Source organism: Elgaria multicarinata, chromosome 2 (genome assembly GCF_023053635.1).
Source record: "Elgaria multicarinata webbii isolate HBS135686 ecotype San Diego chromosome 2, rElgMul1.1.pri, whole genome shotgun sequence".
Classification (NCBI taxonomy): Eukaryota; Metazoa; Chordata; class Lepidosauria; order Squamata; family Anguidae; genus Elgaria; species Elgaria multicarinata.
The window spans coordinates 167,226,415-167,253,946 of NC_086172.1; the positions used below are offsets into that span (position 1 = coordinate 167,226,415).

At 45.0% G+C, this 27,532-nt stretch overlaps 1 protein-coding gene across 1 annotated transcript in view; it reads left to right on the plus strand.

The window, feature by feature from the left end:
* Positions 1-27,532, plus strand: part of TDRD9 (tudor domain containing 9) — a 120,145-nt gene that overhangs the window by 20,576 nt on the left and 72,037 nt on the right. Inside the window, exons 2-8 of the mRNA XM_063118493.1 lie at positions 5,003-5,109; positions 11,521-11,618; positions 14,127-14,348; positions 17,050-17,172; positions 21,012-21,092; positions 25,746-25,902; positions 26,299-26,318. Coding sequence (XP_062974563.1) covers positions 5,003-5,109; positions 11,521-11,618; positions 14,127-14,348; positions 17,050-17,172; positions 21,012-21,092; positions 25,746-25,902; positions 26,299-26,318 — 808 coding nt within the window. The remainder of the gene's footprint in view (positions 1-5,002; positions 5,110-11,520; positions 11,619-14,126; positions 14,349-17,049; positions 17,173-21,011; positions 21,093-25,745; positions 25,903-26,298; positions 26,319-27,532) is intronic.

Below are 27,532 nucleotides of genomic sequence, written 5' to 3' on the forward strand. Positions count from 1 at the left end.
GGATGTCCTCTATTGTCAGTCTTGTCTGGCTTGTGGTTGTACACCCTGGTTTTTCATTTATTTATTTATTACATTTACATACCGCCCCATAGCCGAAGCTCTTTTAGGGGTCAACAACACATTGCACTTAACACAAAGTTGCTGGTGAAAATGGCAGCACCGTGTCGAGTGCTTCTCTGTAATGGGTAGACCCTCGTACCTGTGTGGTGATGTCATTGCATTTCCTCATCTCGCTGTTGGCAGTCTGGATACAGGTAAATGCACTTAAATGTTTGGGGATGGGATGGGACAATTCAGAGATGCCATTTTCAGTAGAAAGCTCAGTTCTCCCCTTAAAAATGGCAGGAGAAGAAGCTGGAAGAATGAGGGAAAGGGAAGATACTGCTGCTTGGAAAACAGGAGTGTTGTGTGTGTGTGTAAGAGCATCCACACAGATGAGAGCACACCCTCTGGGATGATTGAGTTTGGCCTTAGTTTTAAATGAAAACCCAGTCCTTTGCTTAGAAAAACATTGATGTAGGAATGGAGAATTGGGTATTAAAGTGGAAAAATATAAGGGCCTCAAAAAATATCCAGGCTTGTAAAATAAGGGATGCTGTCACAAGCACTTGTGTTCAAAGTGAGATTTCCAGTGGCTTTGGTACATCTTACTTTTTCCACTTAAATTCCCATCCTCCGCTTGCCTTTCTTAACACCCTGTCGCTTTATGTTACTGAGAGCACTTTAGGTGGAGACCAGCATCTTCTATGTTGAAAGGGTTAGTCCTGTGTCATTTGTTCGTTTGCTTCAATTTAAAGCACTGAATATTACCACATTTTGGGTAGCTTCCCTTTCATTCTTTTTATTTTTTAAGGGAGAAAAACACCCTCTCCAAAAAATACTTTTGGTGTTTCATTCTGAAATTTAAATCTGCCTCTTTGCTCTTCCAACCCCAGGAACCAGCAGCTTGACCTTGTAAACGCATGATGCAAAATCATTAAACTATCTAGTACTCAGTGTATCTAGTACTGCCCAGTCTAGCAAGGGAAATTGTAAGCAGAAAGCTCTCTACCAGTGCATGTCTGATATTCATCCACATTGTTATACACATCTAGATGAAATCAGATGTGCGTCACTATATATACACTGCCTATTGTTGGTGAAGGATATATGTTGCAGACTGCATTTCAAATAGAAATCTGCAGGACTTCCTTGCAATGTGACTCTGGGTTGTATTCAATATTAGTTCTACGGGGAGACCAAGTCTATGGCCCCTAGACAGTGTCTGGGGCGGCGGCACAGGAGAGTTTAGATTCCTGGATCTGAAGTCGGAGACTGTACTCTGACCTTGGACCCAGGAGTAGAGATGTAAAATTTCCAGAAATTTTGAACCCACCGGGGGGGGGGGGGTTTGGGGGGAAACGGAAATTTTCGGGAAAATTGAAATAATGCAACATTAGCACTTTTTACAGATTGAAAGTCACTTTGTTACTTTAGGAACATAAAATGTAATTATGTCCAAGCTGGTTTGGCATAAAATTATTACATTTGGTATATTAAAAGTACAGTATATTCAAACAATTATTACAAACCGAATTTACTTTTTAAAATTGTTTTTACCTTTTTGGTAACAATTGGAGCTACAAGCTCCTGAACTGTAAGGAACGTCTTTGGTTTTGCCAGTTTATGAGGAGTAGGCAAAAAATAATTAAAAACAACAACAGAGAAAACCATCAACATTAGTAACAAAGACCATTATTTATGTCTCCTCATAGTCAAGTGGACCCATTCCCATAAAAAGAACGGAGAAAAAGGGGGGCCAAGATTCAATGAATATGTGTGAAATTTAATCAGACTCCTTTCCCGTTCCCCAAATATCAGTCGTTTGGTAGTTTACCAGCTTTTGTGAAGTTTTTTCCGCATTCTAAATGGTTAAGATGCCTCTCCTAAGGCTTAGTTATTGGGACTTTTCAGGCCTTTCAGCAAAAATCTGCCTGTATTTTTTGTATTTCTCTGTTACTTTTGACTTCAACCCCACTGACCAAATGGAATGTGCCCCCCCCCACCCCGGATGCTTCTTTGAAATTGAATTTGGTCCTCTGGCAGAAAGAGGTTCCCCACCTCTGTGCTGATTGGATCACATAAAAGTACCTGGATTTTTTTTTCTTGTAAGATGCAAGAATGGAAGTACAAATGTAGTTATCAGGAGGACATGTGCTCTACATTCAGGGGTCCTGTCATCCACTCACCTCTTTACATAAATGGAGGCCCCCACAAGAGTATATCTGAATTCGTTTAAAAATGTTGGTCAATTAAAACTTCGTGATTTTTGTAAGCAAAAAATGCATCCAATTATTGACTGTTTTTGCAACTGAAAACCTTGATCTTGGGGGACAGACCTTGGGCATTGCTTCGTTCCCACCCACTCCCATCGCTACACATGTTACTTGTCTGAAATAAGCCTTGTGTCTGTAGACGTGAAAAAGTAATTTTAAATAATATCTTATCAGGAGCAAATCCCCCCCACCCCCATGTCTATAACCTGGGGGTTCAGATAACCCCCAGGTTATCTGAAGGAATGCCTCCTCCCATATGTACCTGCCCGGACCCTAAGGTCATCCTCAGGGGTCCTTCTACGTGAGCCCCTGCCAAAGGAAGTGAGGCAGGTGGCTACCAGGAGGAGGGCCTTCTCTGCTGTGGCACCCCGGCTGTGGAATGAGCTCCCTAAGGAGGTTCGCTTGGCACCTACATTATATGCTTTTAGACGCCAGGTGAAGACCTTTTTATTCTCCCAGCATTTTAACAGTCTGTAAATAAATTTTAACTTGGTGTTTTAAATTTGTAATTTTGCATTGCTGCTGTTTTTATCTGGTTGAGCTTTTATATTGTATTTTATAGTATGGTTTTTTACTGTTGTTTTATACTTTGAATGTTTTTAATTTTTGTGAACCGCCCAGAGAGCTCCGGCTGTTGGGCGGTATAGAAATGTAATAAATAAATAAATAATGTCAAGGTATGTAGTACCCAAGGCTAGCCAAGTTATTGTATTTATTTATTTAGAGTATTTTTATCCTGCACCTCAGCCAGAAGGGCTCCCAGAGCGGCTTATAATTGATCAGTAAAGAAGACAGTCCCTGCCCTCAGGCTTACATTCTAAAAAAGACATGACACACAAGGAAAAGGGGATGGGGAGGGAAGATGGAGAAAATAAAAAGAAATTGAGACTGTTCAGGCTGATGGGAAGGCCATGCTCCGCCTTCTCATCTCCCAATGGAGGGGCAGACTAACTGCTCCTTCTTCCCCACAGGGTCAAGATGACAGTTCGCCCTGTATGGGGGGGTTCCAACTGAAGCAGGCTCTGATGGTCTCTGCCTGCTCCCATCTCCCTCGCTTGGAACCTGAGGCAGAGAAACCCCACAAACTCCTCTTTTGGCAGAAACAGCGTTAATAATAATAGCTTAAATATAAATTTGCTGCCCTTTCTTGACTTTAAAATTCAGCAGCCTGAGGCAGTCACTTCACGCTGCCATTTTACTCCTCAGTGGGTGGTCCTGGACCATGTGAGGTCCAGTGAGCCCGTCCAGTCCTCACCTCCACTCCATCTTCCTTTACCTCCCATTGTTGTGACACCTTTCCTCATCATTTATGCCAGTGGAATATCCCATTGTCCAAGCTGTCCTCTTTCCTCAATCTTACTATGTTTGCACATTAAGAACTCATGGTGGTATGTTGTATAATGCCTCTATTATCATGGTTTTAAATGCTGCAATTTTAAGAATGGACTTTTTTGTTTGCAAGTCTTGTTCCATGTGATTTTTAAATTGTGAGCTGCTTTGAGTGCAGTAAAGTGTAGAAATAAATTCTTTGCTTGGTTCGGCTAGGGAGCTGCCCCACAATTCGTTTGAATAATATTGGCGTTGTGGTTTCTTTTTGGAGATGAAAGAGTAGACCAGGGAATTGAACGATTCTAAGGAAACATCACAGTGAAGGCAAGACTTTGGGCATCTTTAAGGGGAAATCACATTGCTTACCTAGGACGTTTGTGCTTCCTGCTTTATGGCACAATTGTTATGGGCTTGATTACACGGATGGAGAGGGACGACCCTGTAGTTTGAACTGAATACTGCTACTCCATTCAGTTCCATTGAGACAGCACCATCAAGTGGTGGAAGATCCCGCTTTTTTCAGATGTTACCACTTTAAAAGTTCTTTTCATGACGGAGTTTCCAACAGATGCAACAGGAGATGTGGTTGATCACAACGTCATTTAAAAGACCTGCAAACTTTTGTGAATGGCCAATCGCGACTGTGCAATAAATCGCTTGTTTAGAGGAGCCCTTAATCCCAAACTGGGCAAGGTTGATGGACTTCAGATTCCTATTCATGTGGGCTGTAATGCATTTTTTATTTTATTTGTTTATTTACAACATTTATATACTGCCCCACATCTAGACTGATTCTGGAGTGGTAAACAATAAAAGTTACAAAATAGGATAAAAGAGTAAAACGCCATGTTAAAATTATTACTTGTTTGGGGGGAAAGAAACAGTATTCTGATAAAACCATGACTAGTCAGTCAAGGAAGGCTTCCTGAAATAAAGATGTTTTCAGGAGACACTGGAAATGGCACAATGTCCGTGCCTGCCTGACCTCCAAAGGCAGGGAGTTCCATTGGAAGGGGGCCACTACACTGAAGGCTCTTCAATTTTTATCCCATTGTGATGTGGTGTGTTCTTTGTAAATAGCTCTAGAGTACTTCCTTTCTACTTTGAGACTTTTGAGTTGGTCCCAGTGAAAGATAACATTCCTGTTGCTTTGGGGCTTTTTCTAGTGTGTTTGGGATCTTGAACATCACGTCGTTCAGGAAACATGACATTTGTGAGGCAGGATGGGGTGGCGGAAGCAGAATAAACAAACTTGCATGTCTTCTTTAGAATTATATTTGTGGAGGTTCTTGATGATCGGTGGGTTGTTTTTTTTAAGTTCATAGAATAAGAGTTGGATTGCATTTTGTCTCCCCCAGGGTACCTATTCAACAGAGTTCTGGAGTTGAATATGTTGAAAGATACAGACAACTGGAGGCAGAAGAACTTGATGCATCAGACAACAGTTGGCCTCCTGGTGAACCAGGTAAAAAACAAAAACAAAACCCACTTCTTTTCTTTCTCCTTAACTATAGAAAGACCTGTGCAATCATGCGTAGATCGTAAGACTGGATTGTGAAATGTTGCATTTGGTAAAGGTTGGATTAAAGTCCTGCATTTGAAGGGATAGTTAGCCTGTGTGTGTGTGTGTGTGTGTGTGTGTGTGTGTGTGTGTGTGTGTGTGTGTGTGTGTGTGTGTGTGGTTTCCCATGCTGAAAAACCCATGCTATAGGATCCTTCTCTCTGATCTGCCCTTAATCTCAACAGCAGAGGTCAACTGGTGGCAATAGTATGGCTTTCTTTGGGGCGAGGGACGGAATGCAGCACTTTTGAGGGTGATGGGAGCAGTCCAAATCCATAGGAGCCCTATTGATCACGCCCTGAACTGATCTCAATGGCTTGGCTTGGGCAGAGAAGAAGAGATTAGGTACTTACCAGGGGACACAGCATCTTGGGAACATGATAGAGGTGTATCAAACTATGCATATTGTGGAGAAGGTGGATAGAGAGATGTTTTCCTCACTCGCGCGTAACATTAGAACCAGGGGTCAACCAGTGGAGCTGAATGGTGGGAGATTCAAGACGCATTGAAGGAAGTAGTTCTCCACCACACAGCACATAGTTATCCTAGGGAATTTGCTACACAAAATGAAGTGATGGCCGCCAACTTGGACAGCTTGAAATGTGATTAGACAAAATCATGGTGGATAAGACTGTCAATGGACCACTAATCATAAGAACATGAGAAGTGCCATACTGGATCAGACGGGGGTCCATCTAGTCCAGCACTCTGTTCACACAGTGGTCAACCAGCTGTCGACCAGAGACCAACAAAGCAGGTGCAATAGTACCCTCCCATCCACGTTCCCCAGCAACTGGTGCACACAGGCTTACTTCCTTGGATACTGGAGGTAGCACATAACCATCATGGCTAGTAGCCATTGATAGCCTTCTCCTCCAGAAATTTATCCAACCCCCTTTTAAAGCCATCCTAATTGGTGACCAACACTACATCTTGTGGTAGTGAATTCCATAGTTTAACTATGTGCTGTGTGAAGGAAGTCCTTCCTTTTATCAGTCCTGAACCTCCAACCAATCATAGAATAGTAGAGTTGGAAGGGGCCTATAAGGCCATCGAGTCCAACCCCCTGCTCAACGCAGGAATCCACCTTAAAGCATACCTGACAGATGGTTGTCCAGCTGCCTCTTGAAGGCCTCTAGTGTGGGAGAGCCCACAGCCTCCCTAGGCAACTGGTTCCATTGTCGTACTGCTCTTACAGTCAGGAAGTTTTTCCTGATGTCCAGCTGGAATCTGGCTTCCTGTAACTTGAGCCCATTATTCCTTGTCTTGTACTCTGGGAGGATCAAGAAGAGATCCTGGCCCTCCTCTGTGTGACAGCCTTTCAAGTATTTGAAGAGTGCTATCATGTCTCTCCTCAAGCTTCATGGGATGACCCCACTGGGTTCTAGTATTTTGAGAAAGTCATGGTGATACCTTTCGTGTCTGGGACAGTATGCCTCTGAGTGCCAGTTGCTGGGGAACAGCAGTGGGAGGGTGCTGTTGCCCTCATGTCCTGCTTGCGATCTTCCCCTAAGCATCTTGGCTTGAAACTGTGTGAACGTAGGAAGCTGCCTTATACAGAGTCAGATCCTTGGTCCATCTAGCCCAGTATTGTCAACACTGACTAGCAATAGCTCCCCATGGTTTCTGGCACATGTTTTTCCTGCCATACCTGGGGAGGCCGGTGATTGAACCTGGGCCCTTCTGCATGCAAAGCAGCTGCTCTACCACTGAGCCACAGCCCCTCCCCAAACAGAATGATTGATTAGATAAGCCTTTGGCCTGGTCCAGTACAGCTCTTTTTAGGTTCTTAAAGCAAGACATTGGCTTGATGGATCTCCCTAGGTGGGGGAAACACCAGGGAAAAGGGAAGCTCATTCTAACAATATGAGTACTTGCAGTTTATATATTTATTTTATTACATTTCTATACTACCCAATAGTCGAAGCTCTCTGGGTGGTTCACAAAAATTAAAACCGTGAACTTAAAGCCCTGGGGCTGGTTACAGGGAGCATACAACTCCCCTGTTAAAACAGCTCCACTGGCTTCCAGTCTGTTTCTGGGCACAATTCAAAGTGCTGGTTATGACCTATAAAGCTCTATATGGCTCGGGTCCAGGTTATTTGAAAGACCGTATTCTCCCTTATGAGCCTGCCTGTGCTTTGAGATCTTCTGGAGAAGCCCTTCTTTCAGTCCCACCATCTTCACAGGCGCTCTTGGTAGGAACTTGGGAGAGGGCCTTCTCGGTGGCTGCTCCAGTGCTTTGGAACTCTCTTCCCGGGGAAGCTAGACTGGCTCCCTCCTTGATGGGGTTTCGGAAGCAGGCTAAAACTTGTTTGCTCCAGCAGACCTTTGGAGAATAATCTGGCCCCCCATCTATGTTAATAACTTATAATTTTGTTGTGTATTTTAAATGTTTTTTTTCCAATGTATGTTTTAAACTTTGTAAGGCTGCCTTGAGGCCCAGTATTGGGCAAAAAGCAGGATACAAATAAATATAATAATAGTAACAACAACAACAACAACACAATATAAAAACAAAATATAAAAGTACAACCAGAATAAAACCAGAGTAAAACCAAGCAGCAATGCAGAGATTTAAAATATAGGTTAAAACAGCAGAGTTAAACGTTAAGATGGCAAAATCTTAAAATACTGAGAAAATAAAAAAACTCCTTCACCTGGTGTTGAAAAGAATACAGCATATGTGCCAGGCGAACCTCTCCAGGGAGCTCATTCCAGAGCTGTGGTGCCACAGCAGAGAAGGCCCTACTTCTGGTAGCCACGTGCGTATTATGGCATCCGCTTTGCTGTGTCTTGTTTATAGAGGACTGTGAGGGTTGTGCTGTGTTTTAATGGATGTGATGCAGGAAGATTTTATGTGGAGAATGTAATGTGTTCCATGAAACGATTTGAGAAGAAGCTGTGGGCAAAATTGTGTTATCTTTCCAAACATGGCTTTAACCAGATGTCAGGTTGGGAAAAAAATACGTTAAATTTCTAGATGCCAACATTGTGCTTATAAGAGACAATGCCAATTTTTTTTGCTATCAGTCCTACTCCGAATTCGTTTTTCTTTTCTTTTTCTAAAGAACTGCGTTTCTAGGTGTCACCGACAAACTTCTAAGCACCTCGTAACAAAGCTGCTGGGATTTTTCCAACGCTGCCAGAAACATTTTCTCCCGGCAGCTTGAAATCTCTTCTAGCATTGGTCAAATCATGTAGAGCTGCTGATGTTTCCATACTGACATATTTGAATTTTCCGGAGGGTGGATGGGTGGGTAGCCGGTCAGCATTGTTGTGTTATAACAGAATGCCATGATGGGCATGAGCTTTCCCCAAGAATACTTTTAGAAGAGTCCTGGTCTTGTTAAATAAAGGGGGATGTTAATACTCATTAGGGGCACAACCAAGCCAGAGTGAAACATATTTAGGGTGCATCTACACCAAGCAGGATATTCCACTATAAAAGTGGTACGAAAGCGGTATATAAAAGGCAGGAACCACAACTGTGGCACATACCGCTTTCATACCACTTTCATGGTGTTATATCCTGCTTGGTGTAGATGTATCACAGGCCCCAACAGTTGTCAGTGCACTTCAGTACCACCATGAAGCAGTAGTGTAGATCCTGCAGTGCACTTAGTGTGGCTCCTGCCTCTTATATTGCAGCCCTAATCAAATAAATATTGCAGCCCAAACTTACATGGTCCTTTTTCAAAACAAAATAAAACATTATAACCCTTCAGTTCTTTCCTGTTTTTTTTCTATATGGATTGGGTCTTTAATCCAAGAGGTCAGGGTGAGCTATAGCCTTTTCTTACAACTGATGGCCTAAGCCCTGAGGGGTACAAAGTCTGAATCATCTTTTCCTAACCCAACCCAGTTCCCAGCATGTTGGACAACCATTCCCACCAACCCCAGCCCACATGGGTGTGCTGGCTGTGGGTGCTGGGTTTTGTAGTCAAACGCATCCGGACAGCACCAATTTGGGAAAGTCTGGTAAATGAAGTGGTCTTTATGGCTGGGTTCGCATGTATCTAACCCATGGTGGGTGGCAAGCTACGCTGGGTTATGCAAACAACCTACTGTGTCCCTGTGAGAGGATCAGGCAAATAAGCTACACAGAGTAGTTTATTTCACCCTCCCTTGGCCCTCCTCATCCTGTAGTCTTTCTGCCTAGCCAGGCAGGTATCCCAGCTTCCTTTGTGGCACAGATAGAGATCGCTTGAGAGGAGCAGAGTGACGGCAACGTTTTTGGCTGTTCTTGCCGAACTGCTCTGTAGGCAATCTCCATAACCCATGCTAGCACAGTAGACAGCACGCTAACCCCCCATATCTAAAATAACACTTACTGCAGACCGTGGGTTCTAAGTGTAGCTTACATGGGGGAAATAGCCCACTGTGGAGGGTAGGGACATCCCACAGACAACACGTTAACCCATCATGGGATGTTACAAAAAATAAACCATCACGGGTTAGCATGTTGTGTGAACCCAGTCATTGTCTCTAACTTTGTTTAGAGAAATACACTTGTGAGAGGTGCTGTAAAAAATATCTGGCAAAATCTGCTGCTGCTTCAGCTGTCAAATCCTATTTGTGTTCTGCAACAATTGAAGCTCTATATCAGCAAGGGCAAAGGGTATATGCGTGTGTGGGTGTGCGCGCGCGTCTGTGCACGCTTGCTTGCAAAAATATATATCCAGATTTGCCACCAGAAAAACCAGATCCTTCAGGAAACTATGAATAATGTAAGTTCAGCAAATACGTGGAAATCCAATTAAACCCCGATTCAAAGCATGGGGTTTAAGGAATAATATTACATGCATCTATGAGGGATAAAAGATGTATGGAATAGAATTGGATCCAGATTATTTATAGCATGCCTTAAACAGGACTAAGCAAAATGCTTTGTAGAAACAAGGGGTGGGGAGTAAGTTGCTTTGGTGGTAAGAGAATCATTTTAGGAAAATACCCAGGCAACACAGTCCGTTTAAGTAAGCCAAGAGATGCTATACCATCCTTCCCCAACCTGGTGCTCTCCAGCTACGTTGGACTACAGCTCCATAATTTCCAGCAATGTCCATGGTGGCTGGGGATTATGGGTAGCATAACTGGAAGGTCCCATGTTGCAGATGTGGGAGTGTGAACCTCCCAGTAGGGCTGTGCACGGTCCCCCCACCCCCGACTCGCCTCAGAGGCTGTTTTGGAGCCTCTGTGTCGTGTTTCTCAGAACACTCCTGCTTTCGATGGGAGGCAAATGACGAGGCTTGCTAAGTAATCCACACAGCTTTTATTAAACAACAAAGGTCTCTTCTACCTGAATAGAGTCTAACCTCTTGGAAATGTCCCCCTAGGCAAAACTATGCAAACTAAGCAAGACAGTTGTCCGTTCAAGAAGAATAAGAAGCCACTTCTCAAATGCCCATAACTTCAGAGCGCCTGGTACGGAAGCAGGTTCTGGCGTAATCTCACTGACTTTCTCATGCCTTCCTTCCGCCCCGTGCGTTTGAGCTTCCGGTGGTCCCTAGCGTCAGCTAGCTTGTCGGGATGCTCACCTATGGAAGAAGGCTCACTTCCCACTGAGTGTGTAGGATTTGGCCTTGAGGAGATAAGCTCTGGAGAGAGCTTCCTCCCCCACTGGTACAGGCTGGCTGATGTCTGGCGCTGCATCTTTTGGTTCTGAATCTGATTCTGATTGATTACCTGAAACATCTTCTCCCAAAATGTTTGGGAGTAGGGTTAGACATGACACTCTGAAACAGCCGTGAGATTTGCCTTGTGGGTTCCTGGGTGCCGGCTGCAAGGCTGTCCAGGAGACCGTTGGACCCTTGCCACCCCCTCCCAACCCAGAGCCGCTGGTGCCAGCACTTACCCTGAAACTCAACGTCCTCCTGAGAGCCAGGCCATGATTTCAAGATATCGTGGGGGCTCTGGTTTTTGTATATCTATGGCCGCAAACTACTGCGGCCGCAAAGGGCCCGAGGCAGTGCACAACCCTGCCTCCCAGATATGAAGCCCAGGAAGACAAATGATCAAAACAACACCTGTCATCTGGGCATATCTGAACAAAAAAAAAGTGCTTCGTGCTTTTGAACTCCTCCAGAGTGTGTACTCCCCTAAAATGGACAATTTCAAGTGCTTCATAGGAAGTGCAAGATGCCATAGGGCAACCTTTCCTAACAAAGTTTTCTTTGCGTCGGCAGCATGATTTGTTGCTTTGTTAAATAATTGCGAGTCAGAAATCATTGGTCTGTTGAATCTTTGGATTCTGTTGACTCCGAAAGCAACACTTGATTAACTTGTACTTCCTGATCTTTTTGGCTTTGTTTCCAGGACCTCAACCCTCTTGCCCTGAATCTAGTCCCGTGACTCAGATACCTCTTGGTAACTACAAATACTCTGATTTGCCCATATCAAGATACAAAGAAGAGGTAAATGGTAGTTTTGCTGTCTGTTTTTAAATCTTGGCTTTGTGAAACTTCACGGCATTGTCTTTCTCCCTACCACCCATCATCCCCACAGCTTTTGCCTGATTGTTTTTTTGTTTTTGTTCTGGGTATAAATGGTAGTTAACAGCTTTTTAAAAAGGGGTTTTGTTTTGTAATGCAGAAATAACTTTCTGCCCTGGCCTTTTCAGCGTGTTGTGCATTCTCTCTCTCTCAGGTGTTCCTGTGTATTCACACATCTCTACTAGTGTTGTGCCTCTGTTTGTGATAGAGAACAGCTGAGCCTGAGAATGTTTGGGGAGGAGCCCTTCACAGGAGCTAGCTGCAACGCACATGGCCGCATTCAGGCATCAGCAGCACAATATAAGGAAAGCTTTAGATGCTGGGGGTTTGCTGGAAGCAATTGTCTTGTTTGGAGCTTTGTTCCAGTCACTTACCTGCTGGCCCCTTGACTTTGTTTGGGAGATATCTGTTGTGTTTCTCAAAACCTTCCACCTTCTTGGGAGACAATAACGAGGCCTGCTAAGTAATCCACAAAGCTTTATTCAAGCAATAAACATTTCTTCCCGCCTGAAAAGAGTCTAATCTCTAGGAACTTCCCCCTAATCTCTAGGAGCTATTCAAACTAAGCGAGACATTTGTCCTTTCAAGAAGAATGGAAGGCCATTTCCCAAGTCGCATTAACTTCAGAGAGACTAGTTCTGAGGCAGCTTCTGACGGGATGTGAGCTGGGCTGACTTTTTCTCGCCTTCCTTTAGCTCCGCCTGTTTTAGTCTGCAGCATACTCTAGGATCGGCCAGCCTATCCGCGCTCTCTCCTTCGGAAGAATGTTGGCTTCCCACTGACTGTGTATTATTTGCCCTTGACGAGATAAGCTCGGGAGAGGGTTTACTCCCAGGTGGTGAAGAGCTCATGAGAGCTTTCTCCCCCGCTGGTACAGGCTGGAATATTTATTATTTATTTATTTATTTAGAATATTTATATACCGCTCCCCATTGAAAAATTTCGGAGCGGTGTACAAGGTAAAATGAAAATAAAAACAGAATAAAACAGTTAAAACAAAATTTAAAAAGAAGCAAAAATCAGAAATCCAAGGCTGCATGTTAAAGAAAGGCTTCTTGGAATAAAGATGTTTTCAGGAGGCGCCGAAAGGAGTACAAGGTCGGAGCCTGCCTGACCTCCAGAGGCAGGGAATTCCACAGGAGGGGCGCCACCACGCTGAAGGCTCTTCCCCTGGTGGACTCCAATCGGAGGATGGATCTAGGTGGAACCACCAGGAGCAGGCCCTCGGATGACCTCCTTGACCGGGCAGGTTGGTAGGGGAGAAGGCGCTCTCTCAGGTATCCTGGTCCCAAGTTGTTTAGGGCTTTGTACACAAGTACAAGAACCTTAAACCTGGCCCGGTAGCGAATAGACAGCCAGTGCAGTTCCCTCAGCAGAGGAGTTACATGCTGGAAAGGGGCAGCTCCAGACAACAGCCGAGCTGCAGCATTCTGCACTAGCTCCAGCTTCCGGAGCAGCTTCAAGGGCAGCCGACTCCTTTGCTTCAGAGTCTGATTCTGATTGATCACCTGAAACACCTTCTTCCAACCCAGGGGGAGCAGGGCTAGACATGACAATATCTGACCCTGGAAAGACCTCAACTCCGGTTCCTGAAACCTGTACTGTTTACCTTGGCTCCCATCGGATACTTTTGGCATACCGACCTTGGACTGTTCATTGACGATTCTAGCCGCTGCTTATCTTGCAACTCCTGTGATTTACAGCAACTAGGTTCTGGAGCTAGTGTTTGTCCCGTTGTGGATGGTGGTTGAACTTCCTCTTAAGCGTGGGTGCGCAGCCTTTTCAGCTGCGAGGGCCGCATGTGATGCTGGCTTAAAGGGTCGGGAGCCACCTGTGCATGCACGCATACCCCAGCAATCCTGACACAGATTGCTCTTTTCTTGCTCCTAGTTGCAGCAGGGAAAGAGTGACCTCTTTGAGAGTTGCTGGGGGAGGGAAGTTGAGAGCGTTCTCTTCACTCCTTAACCCAACAATTCTCATAGGAAAATCTCATTCAAATGAGAAAAGAGGACCTGTGGGGTGGGGAATTCAGTAGTGGTGGCTGGGGTGGTGGTCAGTGAACCTTTGGGGGCCGCAAGTAAGGACTCAGGGGTCCATGCAGCCCCTGGGTCACAGGTTGTGCACCCCTCTGGCCCTTACTATGGATGCCCAAGTCATGTTAGTGGCACGCAGTCCTTTTCCTCAACTCCACTCGGTGTGCCAACTGCATCCTCTCTCGGGTAAAGAGGATGTTGCCATCGTTACCCATACTTTGGTGATGTCCCAGTTGAGTGGTTGCAAAGAGTTGGGCTGCCCATGGCAACCTAGGCTTTATGCTAGGTTTTAAAGAGAGAACATAATCACTGAAAGCGGCGAACTTAAAATGTTGTCCCATCGTCCTTCTGAAATGACGCAGTTTGAATTTCCTCCCAAAATTCTTTTTTTATGCAGATAATGTCCTTGATAGAAAGCAACTCGGTGGTAATTGTACGTGGATCTACAGGTAGCGGCAAAAGCACTCAGCTTCCACAGTATGTCTTGGATCACTGTGGGCAGCGCTCCACCTACTGCAACATCGTCGTTACTCAGCCTAGGAAAATCGGTGCCAGTAGCATTGCAAGGTGGATTAGCAAGCAGCGGTCATGGCCTCTGGGCGAACTTGTGGGCTACCAGGTACTATAGTGTGTCACGCAAAGTTAAATTCACATGATCTTTCTTCCTTCCTTCCTTCCTTCCTTCCTTTCTTTCTTTCTTTCTTTCTTTCTTTCTTTCTTTCTTTCTTATCATCCTGCTTTTTTCCTCCTTAAGGAAACTAAGGCAGCAAACATAGTCCTGGTCCATACTGGTCCATCTAACCCAGTGTGTTGTTTGCACAGTGGCCAACCAGCTCCTATGGGAAACCCACAAGTACCCTGCCAGTTGCATTCCCCAGCAACTGGTGTACAAAATTGTGGACACTTTTTGAAATTTTCATGTTTTGCAGCTTTGCATACTTATAGAAAATGTTCTATTCCACGAAATTCAAATGTTTATATATCAATTGAAAGAGAATTTAATGCTGAATTCAATACAAAAAAACAGAATGCAAATAGCTGCAGTACAAAAAAAAGTTATGCTTACTTTAGTCTAAAAACAAACACAGGTGTGATTGAGTGAAGAAGCGGATTGGAATTGCAAACCGTATTGGCCAATCACAGTCCTTGTTCTGGGGACCAGTCACATGGCAGTAGCTGTGATACATCATGTTTCAAGTTGGGGAAAGTCAGTTTTGCTGTTTGTTCCGTAACTGAAGCACGATTGGAGTTCATGTGAATATTTTAAGTGTTTCTCAAATTAAAAGTGTACGTACGTGCATCATATAGAGAGAAATGGCACCAAAGAAAAGAGTTGATTGGACACCCAGGAAAAGAAGCAGGATTGTTGTATTACGTGAATCAGATCTTTCAATTGATATATAGACATTTCAATTTCGTGAAACAGAACATTTTCTATAAGCATGCAAATATTACAAAACATGAAAATTTCAAAAAGTGTCCACAATTTTGGCCACCACTGTATACTGCCTCTGATACTGGAAGGGCGCATTGTAACGGAATATGCATTGTAGAGTGTGAAATTGATGAGAATGTATTGTGTTTCGTAGATTAGTTCTGTGTGTGTTGTGAGCTAACTGAGTCCTGGAAGGTATTCTTGGAAATAGGGCAAAGAAGGTTGCCACAGGCGGGTTGGTTAATTATTAGAAGCAAAAAGCTGCTTGGCTTAGGAGAAATAACATCATTACGGTACTTCTGACGTAAACCTGGCTGCTTTGGAAAGCAGTTCTCTTAGGGTTAGACGCTAAAGCTAGGTACAGGAGTGAGACTAGGGCCTTAGCTAGACCTACCGGTTAGCCCCCGATGGAGGAGAGAAGTTCTCGCGTTGTGTTTATCGCGAGATCCCACCTCTGTTTACATGTGACGCGTGACGGCCCACCAATTTTTCAAAACTTAAAGGGGCAGCAGTGCACAAACGCTCGTGCGCAAATGGTAAGTATTTTTTAAAATTTAAATTACTTCTCCCCGCTCCTCCCAACCTACCCCTGATGGGCGCAGCAGGGCTCCTGGCTCGTCGTGAGGAATTGTGCAGAGCCGGGTCAACCTGCGGCGCCCGGCCACACATTCCGCGGTCTCGGGCTCAGCCTGGGACTGCGGAAAAACCAGGGCCAAAGTGGAGGGCGAGATCCCGGGGCAAGGGAGGGATGATTCACAGGGACAATCCTGGGATCATCCCAGGATAAAGCCCCGTCTAGCTATGACCTAGGTCTGAAGCTTTGGTCGAACTCAGCAGCATAGGGGTTATAAAAAAAGTCTTTGATCTGTTTGGGAGAGAGAGATCCAGGCTTTAAACGTTATTACCAACACCATGAATTCCAGCCGGAAGCAAATTGGCAGCCAGTGGAATTCCTTTAAGACCGGTGTTATATGGTCTCTGTGAGATGTTCCAGTCAGCAATGTAGCAGCATTAGTTAGCTCTGTCAGTTGAATAATAATAATAATAATAATAATAATAATAATAATAATAATATTTCTTACCCGCCTCTCCATTCTGATCGAGGCGGGGAACAGCAGCAAATACAAAATACATAAAACTGAATTAAAACATAATATATGTTGTTAAAACATCCTAAAAACATTCTAAAAACATCCTAAAATTCCACTGGATAGGCCTGCCGGAAGAGATCCATCTTAATTGCTTTCTTAAATGCTAATAGACTGTTAAGTTGACGTGTCTCCTCCGGCAGGCCATTCCACAGTTTGGGAGCAGCAGAAGAGAAAGTCCTCTGGGTAACAGTTGTCAATCTAGTTTTTGCTGACTGAAGTAAATTCTTCCCAGAGGACCTGAGTGTGCAGAGCGGATTGTACGGGAGAAGGCAATCCCGCAGGTAGCCTGGACCCAAACCATGTAGGGCTTTAAAGGACATCTATAATACTGGCACCTAAAGCAACGTACAAAAGCAGTCAGAATAAAACATCATAAATATAAATAACATCAGTTCTAAAACCAGAGTGATGGTTTTGTGGTGTTTCTGGGCCAATTTTATGAGTTTTAGGAGAAGGCACCATCATTTAATTTCTTGTTGCATGCTTTTTTTGAACACTTCTGTTCCAAAACAGCTCCTGGGGACCGAGGGGGCTATTTAGATAAATGAGCTTGCTGCATATGCTTCCTTACAAATCCATCCCTCTTGTGTATGGGAACTATTCGGCCAAATTCGAAGTTCTTATTTCATACTTTGGAATATCTTGATTATATCACACAAATGCATAGTTTTCACAGTGTCTTCTTTGAAATGAAATGTGATTTATTTGGTTTTTTGGGGGGCAATGGTTTTCAGGTTGGTTTAGAAAAAGTTGCATCGAAGGATACGAGATTGATTTATGTGACCACTGGAGTTCTCCTTCAGAAAATAGTTGGAAACAAAAGCCTTTCGGAGTTCACCCACATCTTCATAGATGAAGTAAGTTTGGAGACAATAAAAGATCACACTGAGATTGTGATCCTGTAACCACATACATAGCAGTAAGACCCACTGAACTCAATGGGGCGTACTTCTGGGTGGACAGGTATAGGATTGTGTTGTAAGACTGTTTTTTAATAGGAAACATTTGCGTTGACATTTAAGTTGATGCTGTTTGCATGACAACATTGAATTGGCTCCATTCAGAAGACACCTTAAACCATGGGTTTAACCATGGTGGTTAAGCCAGAAAGCCAGGCTGTGTTCAGAAGACAACTTAAGCCGCGGCTTTAACCACAGTGAATAAAACTTCACCATGTTTAAAGCCATGGTTTAAGGTGTCTTCTGAACACGGCCCAACTTTCTGGCTTAACCACCATGGTTAAAGCCATGGTTTACAGCGTCTTCTGAACGGGGCCAATGACCTGGTTCAGACAACATGCTAAACCATGCTGTTTAACCACAAAATGGTTAACGGAATGCATTATGCATTCCATTAACTATTTTGTGGTTAAGCAGCATGATTTAGCGTGTTGTCTGAACGGGGCCATTATGTGGTTTGAAGGTTGCTTCTTTCTCAGTAAAGGGTGCTGAATATAGGGAGAAGTATGTAGACTCCATTGCTCTGAATTGCCTGGGAGATTCTGAGATATGAGAAATGCATTCTGATAGGAGTTTATAATGTTACGTATTTTATAAGTAAATCTTGTTATTTTAGGAATATGTTGTGACCTTAATAATTTTAATGACTGATTTTAACTAGTGATTACTGTATTTTTCTGTAAGTTTCCTTCCAAGAGTCCTCACTCGATAATTGGTCTGTAGGCCATACCTTGACTTCAGCTCCCCTCTGTAGCAGGCGACAGTGTTCTGCGCATACAAACACATGGAGCGGCTTGCTATTTTAAGAATACGTTTTAACTTTAATAATTTTAACGACTAATTTTAATTGGTGATTATTGCATGGTTATGTAAACTCACGTAATCGTTGTTCAGCTGCTGTGTGCTGCTGTGGTCTAAGGACTAATGCAATACATGTTGTTCTATTCTACGACAACATTATTTTGGCATGCATTAAATTAATAAACGTTCATACATTAAGAGCAAAAATGTGTTAAGAGTAAAATGTCCATCGCTTTTTGTTTCCTGGCTTTTGTGCAATCTCTCCCTAAAACACCCTTTCTAAGGTAGCTGGCAGTAAGAGCTGTAAGCTACAATATACTGGTATATCTTGCAATTTTGGCTCCACTTGTTTTGCCCTGCTCATCGCTTGAATTCAGCTCTTGAGAGCTTCTCCAAAAATTAAATTTCCATCATGCCTTCATCTAGAAGCTCCACTCTGTGACTCCAGGGACATGTCTATACCTACGGGCTTTTCGAGACTCAGGCGTGGGGGGGAGGATCTCGGGCTGTCTGGCTTCCGTGATCCTCCCCCAGCGTCCGTATGCCAGCACGACGTCCTGGAAGGAAAGAGGGATGTCCGGCACGGCGTGTTTTTTGCTTTGTTTTTTGGAAGGAGGAGCCAGTTGCACATCCCCAATCCTCCGAAAAAGGAAGTAAATAAAAAATCCTTTTAAACAAAAGCACCGGCAGCCATCCTGGGGATGGCGAAATTGCTCCCCTCCCCAATGGGCATGGAGTCATCCTGTGCAGCTCCATGCCCATTTAAAGAGCCCTGCTACTTGGAGAGACGACCCAGGAGCACTGGCCACACCGGCCGCAGGTTTCAATTATCCCAGGGAAAGTCTGGTTGACCCGGGGATCCCGTTGACCTAGAGACAACTCTGGGATAAACGGATCAACTCTGCAGGCATCCCAGCCTGCTGAGGAATCCCAGCTGCAGTTTTTTCTGGCTCGGCCTCCACACTTGATAAGACCAGCCATAAACCTTCGCTGTTAGCTGACAAATGCTGATAATTTGACCCTCGGGCTGAAGGAGGCCCCTCACCTGCCATATCTCTCTCCAACCATCCTCCTAAGGCCTGTCATCTTTGAGCAGCTGTGACGGCACACCTCAGATACCTGCTGGGTGGTGGGGGTGCTTACAATAAATTCCGAATCCAGCATTCCAAGGAGCATGGCTCTAGCTGCCACAGCCATTTTCCATGATGCCCCAGAGCAATGCAGTGTGGTGGCTATACCCACTCCTGTGCCCACTAGGAGAGGAGAGAGGTCCATAAGAGGCCACTTTGCCCTGCACTCCCTTAAACCTTGAGCCGGTCCTGCCCCCTCCAGGAGATAATATGGGAACTCACTTCTCCTGTGATAACAAAGATGGAAATCCCAGGAGCAGCCTGGGTGTTGAACTTCTTTCAGGCCAAGGGCCGAATGCCATTTCGGAGAGGGCCTTGGGGCTACATCCCAGGAGTAGGTGGGGCTATGGGCGAAAGAGGTGTGGCCAAGTTACCAGTATATTTACTGCCAGTTAAGTAAGCTTTAGGAGTAGCATTTCAACCTTTTAGAATAGTGAAAAAAATTCACCAAAGCTGCGAAACCATCAAATGATCAATGTGTGGGGGAATGTGGGTGGGGAAAGGGTGTGTGACTTTCTGGGGAACTCCAGAGGGCCTGATTGGGATCATCCTACTGCTCATAGAATCATAAAATAGCAGAGTTGGAAGGGGCCTACAAGGCCATCGAGTCCAACCCCCTGCTCAGTGCAGGAATCCACCTTAAAGCATCCCTGACAGATGGTTGTCCAGCTGCCTCTTGAAGGTCTCTAGTGTGGGAGAGCCCACAACCTCCCTAGGGAACTGATTCTATTGTCGTACTGCTCTAACAGTCAGGAAGTTTTTCCTGTTGTCCAGCTGGAATCTGGCTTCCTTTAACTTGAGCCCGTTATTCCGTGTCCTGCACTCTGGGAGGATTGAGAAGAGATCCTGGCCTTCCTCTGTGTGACAACCTTTTAAGTATTTGAAGAGTGCTATCATGTCTCCCCTCAATCTTCTCTTCTCCAGGCTAAACATGCCCAGTTCTTTCAGTCTCTCTTCATAGGGCTTTGTTTCCAGACCCCTGTTCATCCTGGTTGCCCTCATAGAGGTGATCACTTCTGTCACCTCTTCTTTCATTCTACAACTGCTTTCCTTTCTTGGGCCTAATCTACACCATGGCCTAATCCACACTAAGCAGGATATTGCACTATGAAAGCGGTATATAAAAGGTAGGAGCCACACAACCGCTTTATAGAGGTATTGAAGTCCACTGACAACTGTTGGGGCCCATTGACCCATACCATATACCGCTTAATCCTGCTTGGTGTGGCTCCTGCCTCTTATATACCGCTTTCATAGTGCAATATCCTGCTTGGTGTGGATTAGGCCATGGATTGAATGTCCATGTGACAAATTGGACGCGATTATTTTCCTGCCACAAGTGCAGATCTCCACGCTTTCAGATCATTCCCTGACTCAATGGCCCAGTGCAGACCACGGTTAAGAGACCAGAAGGCTGCCACGGCCTTTCTTCTTTCTTGGGCATGAGTCCTCCCCTTTCCCTTGCAGAGCTAACTATAGTGCAGCATTAAACCTGCCCTGGTGTGACAGTTTACCATGGTTTTATCTTTTAACCAGGAGTTGCAAACCAGCCTCTAAGCATAGTTGCAAACTCTCTCTTTCGAGTCCTATTACGGTTCATGTTAACTCTCCACCATGGCAAGCATCAAGAAAAAAAGACAGGGTGGAAAATTTGGATAGGAGAGTAAAGGAAGTGTGGGAGCCTATGGCATGCTCCCAACCTTCTAACCATGGTTAAGAGATCAAGAATGCCAGTTTCAGAGCCCAATACATCTCTAAAGCAAACTCATTTTGTGCTGAGTCTTGTCATTTGTTCGTTATTTTTAGGTGCACGAGCGTACTGAAGAGATGGATTTCTTACTCTTGGTGGTCCGTAAACTGTTGCGTACTAATTCACGATTTGTGAAGGTAAATTTGAACTGCCAGCGGTTGAGACTTCTGTAAAAAAAAGAAAGAAAGAAAAAAAAGCAATGTCGTCTTACCATAATTCAGCAATAACTAATGCCCAATACGCTGAAGGTAGTAGCCCTTGTGATGTCTTTCTGAACGATTAGGAGAGGGACACGTGCTGTAACAGCCTTTCAGGCTCACAGCAGGGGCAGAGTAGAACTTGGCAGTGAGCATACAGAAGCAAATGAGGCACACTGAAAGAATCGTTGGGAAAACTGCACACGCACCAAGGACACTTGCCAAAAGTTGCAATATATAGATCAGGGATTAGGAGTTTCCACTCCGCAGGCTTGGTCCTGCTTATCGTGGTTCCCAGTCCAACCCCTTGAAGTAACCGCGAGGAGCCAGGAACTGGGCAAGAGCCATGGAGCTCCTCAGGAGCTCCGTGCCCATCGGGGGTGGAGGTGGTCGTTTTTTTGCCGTCATTGTTAAACAATTGGGAGCCAGAAATCCTTGCCGGTCTACTGCAAATCACTTAGAGATCTACCAGTAGAGCCAAGTCTTTCCCTCTTCTGGACAGGGATAGCTTGGCCATAGTCATCCAGGCATTAGTAATCTCAAGACTGGATTCCTGCGATGTGCTGTATGTGGGGCTGCCCTTAAACCAGCTCCGGAAGCTGGAGCTAGTGCAAAATGCAGCAGCTTGGCTGTTGTCAGGAGCTGCCCCTTTCCAGAATGTAACTCCTTTGCTGAGGGAATTGTACTGGCTGCCTATCAGCTACTGGGCCAGGTTTAAGGTTTTGGTACTAGTGTACAAAGCCCTAAACAACTTGGGACCGGGATACCTGAGAGAGCGCCTTCTCCCCTACCAACCTGCTTGGTCACTGAGGTCGTTGGAGGGCATGCTCCTGGTGGTTCCACGTGGACCTACAGCCTGATTGGAGTCCACCAGGGGAAGAGCCTTTAGTGTGGTGGCCCCTTCTGTTTGGAACTCCCTGTCCCTGGAGGTCAGGCAAGTGCCAGCACTGGGCTGCTTCCAGCGCCTCCTGAAAAACCATTTTTCTCCCAGAAAGCCTTCCTCAACAGACCAGCTCCTCCAGCCCCTGTTTTTAAATTTAACCATTTTAATTTGCTGTTTGAATCTTTTAATTCTTTTTACTGTTTTATTCCTATGTTCACCACTCCAGAATCTTTTTTAGATATGGCGCAGTATATAAATGGTTTAAATAAATATATAAGTAAATAAAAAACATGACCATCTGCCCACCCCTGAGCTTGATGGTCTGACTTGGTGAAAGCCAGCTTCCAGTGTGTTAAACAGGCCATCGAGTACAATAAATATAGAAAAGCTTTTGATCATTTGGCAGCTATTTATAAAGATTCCAAATTGTCACTCACCCGGTGCCGCCCCCCTCCCCCACTAGACAATGTTTTTAAAAAGGAAGTCTGAATCCAGCATTACTGTTTGTATCCTGGGAGGTCTGGGTGTCTTTAAAATAATTGACTCCGGCATTTGCTCGCTCGCTCCTTTCACCACTGCTGACTGCTGCCAACTTTCACTCCTTTCCCCAGCTGAAAAGGGCATCAGAGCCGAATCCAGCCCTCTTAAAGCCAGGAGACGCAGCTGGGATTGCCTTGGGGCGATCTCTACACGTCGGGGAAGGAGTGTTTCGGCTGCAAGTGCTTTACGGCTGTGTGTGCCGTTTCCCATGGCATTGATACTGGGAAAATAGCAGAACCTGAAAGGGTCATCCCATGAAGCTGAGCAGTGGGAGATTCAGGGCAGATAAAAGGAAGGACTTCTTTACACAGCACATCGCCGCAGGCAGGACAGAGGCGCCTCTGGTGAAGTGACAGTCTTTTCAGATCTGGCCCTCTGTGCATTATGAGAATGGCAATCATAAATATGACATCAACATTTTTTGTTGTTAGGATAAAAGGGCCAGGGAGGATGGGGAAATTTGATATGTTGTGCATAAATAACTATGAAATTACCTTCCCTCTCAGCTGAGAAACAGGAGGCAGTTGACACTCGATTGGCTATGTCTAGGTCAGCCAGGCTGGCTGGGAGTGATAAGGACATAAGAAGAGCCCTGCTGGATCAGACCAAGGCTCCATCTGGTCCAGCATTCTGTTCACACAGTGGCCGACTAGCTGCCCACAAGCAGGACATGATGAAACTGCACCATCCTGCCCATGTTCCCTAGCAACTGGTGTATATAGGCCTCTGGTACTGGAGGTCGCACGTACCCATCAGGACTAGTAGCCATTGATAGCCTTCTTCTCCAGGAATTTGTCCAATACCTTTTCATAGAATCATAGAATAGAATCATAGAATAGCAGAGTTGGAAGGGGCCTACAAGGCCATCAAGTCCAACCCCCTGCTCAATGCAGGAATCCACCTTAAAGCATCCCTGACAGATGGCTGTCCAGCTGCCTCTTGAAGGCCTCTAGTGTGGGAGATCCCACAACCTCCCTAGGGAACTGATTCCATTGTCGTACTGCTCTAACAGTCAGGAAGTTTTTCCTGATGTCCATCCAGAATCTGGCTTCCTGTAACTTGAGCCCATTATTCCGTGTCCTGCACTCTGGGAGGATCGAGAAGAGATCCTGGCCCTCCTCTGTGTGACAACCTTTTAAGTATTTGAAGAGTACTATCATGTCTCCCCTCAATCTTCTCTTCTCCAGGCTAAACATGCCCAGTTCTTTCAGTCTCTCTTCATAGGGCTTTGTTTCCAGACCCCTGTTCATCCTGGTTGCCTTCCTCTGAACACGCTCCAGCTTGTCTGTGTCCTTCTTGAATTGTGGAGCCCAGAACTGGACGCAATACTCTAGATGAGGCCTAACCAGGGCCGAATAGAGAGGAACCAGTACGTCACGTGATTTGGAAGCTATACTTCTATTAATGCAGCCCAAAATAGCATTTGCCTTTCTTGCAGCCACATCGCACTGTTGGCTCATATTCAGCTTGTGAATATGAGAGTTCGAATAGTAGAGTTGGAAGGGGCCTACAAGGCCATAGAGTCCAACTCCCTGCTCATTGCAGGAATCCAACCCCCTGCTCATTGCAAGAATCTTTTAAAACTATCCAAATTGGTAGCCATCACTACATCTGGTGGTAGCAAATTCCATAGTTTAACTATGTGCTGTGTAAAGGAGTCCTTTTTTTAATCTGCCCTGAATCTCCCAGTGCTCAGCTTCATTGGATCACTCCATTGAGTTCTAGTACTAAGAGAGAGGGAGGAAAATGTGATGGGAGTTGTAGTCCAACGCATCTGGAAGACACTGGGTTGGGGAAGGCTGGTCTAGGCACAGGTTAATACAGGAGACAGACACAGGTATTTTGTGGCCTGACTATGGTGATCATTTACATGAGAGTGATCTCTCAGTGCCAGCAAAATGACAGTTCAGAGCAGCCTGCTGACGCTCAATCAGAAAAAAATCATCCGTAAACAAGAAGCAGTCATAATTTTGCACACACCCCAATGTTTATTTATTTATTTACAATATTTATATACTGCTCCCCTTTCAAAATTTCAGAGCGGTGTACAAGATAAAATAAAATAAAAACAGAGTAAAAACTTTTTAAAATAGTTTTTTTTTAAAAAAAGCAAATTGCAAAGTGAACCGTGGCTGGTCATCAAGGGAAGGCTTCCTGGAACAATGACATTTTCAGGAGGTGCCGAAAAGAATACAGTGTTGGTGCCTGCCTGACCTCCAGAGACAGGGAATTCCATAGGAGAGGGGCCACCACTCTGAAGGTTCCACGGTGGAGTTTTTACACCACGTTGAGAAATGTGTTGTCTGGAAGGAAAACTTCATCCCTCGGTGGAGTTTTTTTTAGAAAACACTCCACGCAGAATATCCGCGCTGTGCAGAGGAGAGTTCCTGCACAACTGGTGTGCTGTGTGGAGGGCTCCGTGGAGTTTCCTGTTGCATTGAGTGGACTTTCCCCGTTTAGAGTTCTCTGGCAAGAGTGGTGAAAGGAGTGAGCGCTACTCTACAAGAGCCATTGGGATTGGTGTGTTTTTTTTTTGGCAGCAATGGCTGATGGGATACCATCAGGAGGCCTGGGAGAGGACAGGGGGTGGAAGAACTGTCAATCAAACGTCATGTTGCCTTTTACTCAACTCCACGGGAGCCCACAGTCACACAACGATGGAGTTAGAACATGTTGTGTGATGAGTATCCCCTAAAAACTCAACTGTTGTGCGGAGATTTCACACTGCGTTGACTAACGTGTTGTCTGAACTGACCCCACGTCTCTGTTTTCAGTAACTTCTCTCTCGCCCTTCTCATTCACGGCCTGTCTCTGATTCTTCATACTAACTGACTTTGGTGCAATCTTATGCAAAAAAAGTCCTACAACTCCCAGCATTCCTTAGCCAGTTGTAGGACGTTTTCTGTCTAAACGTGCATAGGATTGCGCCCTTAACTATCTCTGCCCCCTAATTCATCTCTCATTCTATCTCCCTGCCTTAACTCAGCTCTTTTTCTGACCTCTCCCTAACTCCCCGTCCTCCTTCTAACCGATGTTCTCCCACTGACACTTAACTCCCCCCACTATTTCATCCTGGCCTCAGCTGTCAGTCATTCCTCCACCCACTGTTCTGTTACATGGGCACGACGTGTGGCTTCTAAAGCGTGTCTGTATGCTGTTCCTTCCAATAGGTGATTCTGATGTCTGCGACAATCAGCTGTCAAGAGTTCGCCACCTACTTTGCCATTCCAGTTCGCAACAGACTTTATCCAGCCTATGTGTTTGAAGTAGAAGGCAAGCCCCATACTATCGAAGAATATTATCTTGATGACCTGAAGCATGTTATCAGTCATATCAGGGTATGGAAAACAGCCAACTTTGGTTTCTCTCCATCATTGAGCATCTAAAATATTTGGGTTGGTATCAAGGGGAAGCAGATTGGTTTAAAATCCATAGACTTTCCTTCTGCAATGGCTTCAGCAGGTATGAAGGCTAAGCTGCATCAGTATTCACCGCTTTCCTCCTCTCATGAGGTTACATGTGTATGCGTATCTTTAAATGCCAAAGGCTGCTACATTTCTGTTATTTCCCCCCCCAACCTGGTGCTGTCCTGTTCTATGGTCCCTTGAGGCTCACAGATGAAGCTAGTAGCACAATCAAGGCAGGAAGACAGTAGGACCTTGGATAGTTCCAAAGGGGTCCTACTAGCTAGACAACAGGAAGATGTTGTCTCAGCAGGGAAAGAAAGCCAATTAAAGCCTTATGTAGGCTGATGAGGCCTTGTAGTCTGGAGGAGCTGACTGCATTGTTAAAGAACCCTCACCTTATTTTGTTGTCTAAGACTTCTGCAAGGCTAGGTAGATGGAGGTTCTGCTGGGGGCTCATCCTCTGAGTCAGAGGATGATAACAGAGCCAGGAGAAGCCTGAATAAGGCACTGACTGTCCTACACCTGAAGAAACAGCCTCATCCACATCCTCTGCTGCACGCTGGAAGGCCTGAGGATTGGGGAGGTCATCACAGGTACACTCCAGGTGTGCTGGACTGCAACTCCCCTCATCCCCAACTAGTGTGGCTATCAGAAGAGGGACAGAATTAGGATTACCTAGATTACACCAAAAGTGGACTCTTTTGAGGCAGCAAGAGACTTTTAAATTGTGGAGGGACCTGCTTACACTTGTCACAAATGGCCATAGTTGTGAACAGGCTGTTTACCATCCTTTATAGAATCATAGAATAGTAGAGTTGGAAGGGGCCTATAAGGCCACCGAGTCCAACTCCCTGCTCAGTGCAAGAATCCACCCTAAAGCATACCTGACAGATGGTTGTCCAGCTGCCTCTTGAATGCCTCTAAGGTGGGAGAGCCCATAACCTCCCTAGGTAACTGGTTCCATTGTCATACTGCTCTAACAGTCAGGAAGTTTTTCCCACGGTCCAGCCGGAATCTGACTTCCTGTAACTTGAGCCCATTATTCCATGTCCTGCAATCTAGGATGATTGAGAAGAGATCCTGGCCCTCTGTGTAACAACCTTTCAAAGGTCCCCTTTTTGGGGTGGGGGGTTGTGGCCTCCTTCTTGGCATAATGCAAGCACTTTCTGCCATCGCAGGAAGGGTCAGGTCTGATGTCGAAGTTTTCATTTTTGAAAACATCCTTATTTTAGATCTACGTAGTTAAGGTTTTGCACTGTCAGTATAAGGTGATCTAACCCATGAATCCCACCTAAGAACTGATTAATGAATTCAGGCTTAATTTATTGGAGGAGAGGAGGGGGGTCAGTAGGAGATGAGGCAATTAATTGGTTATTTTATTTATTTTATTTATTTATTACATTTATATACCGCCCCATAGCCGAAGCTCTCTGGGCGGTTTACAAAAACACACTCTATACACACTCTAGGCAGACATATCTGTTAACGAACAGAGTGACAAAGGGACACTAAATAGACTCCTCCAGTCATCGAAGTCCTGATACATTAAG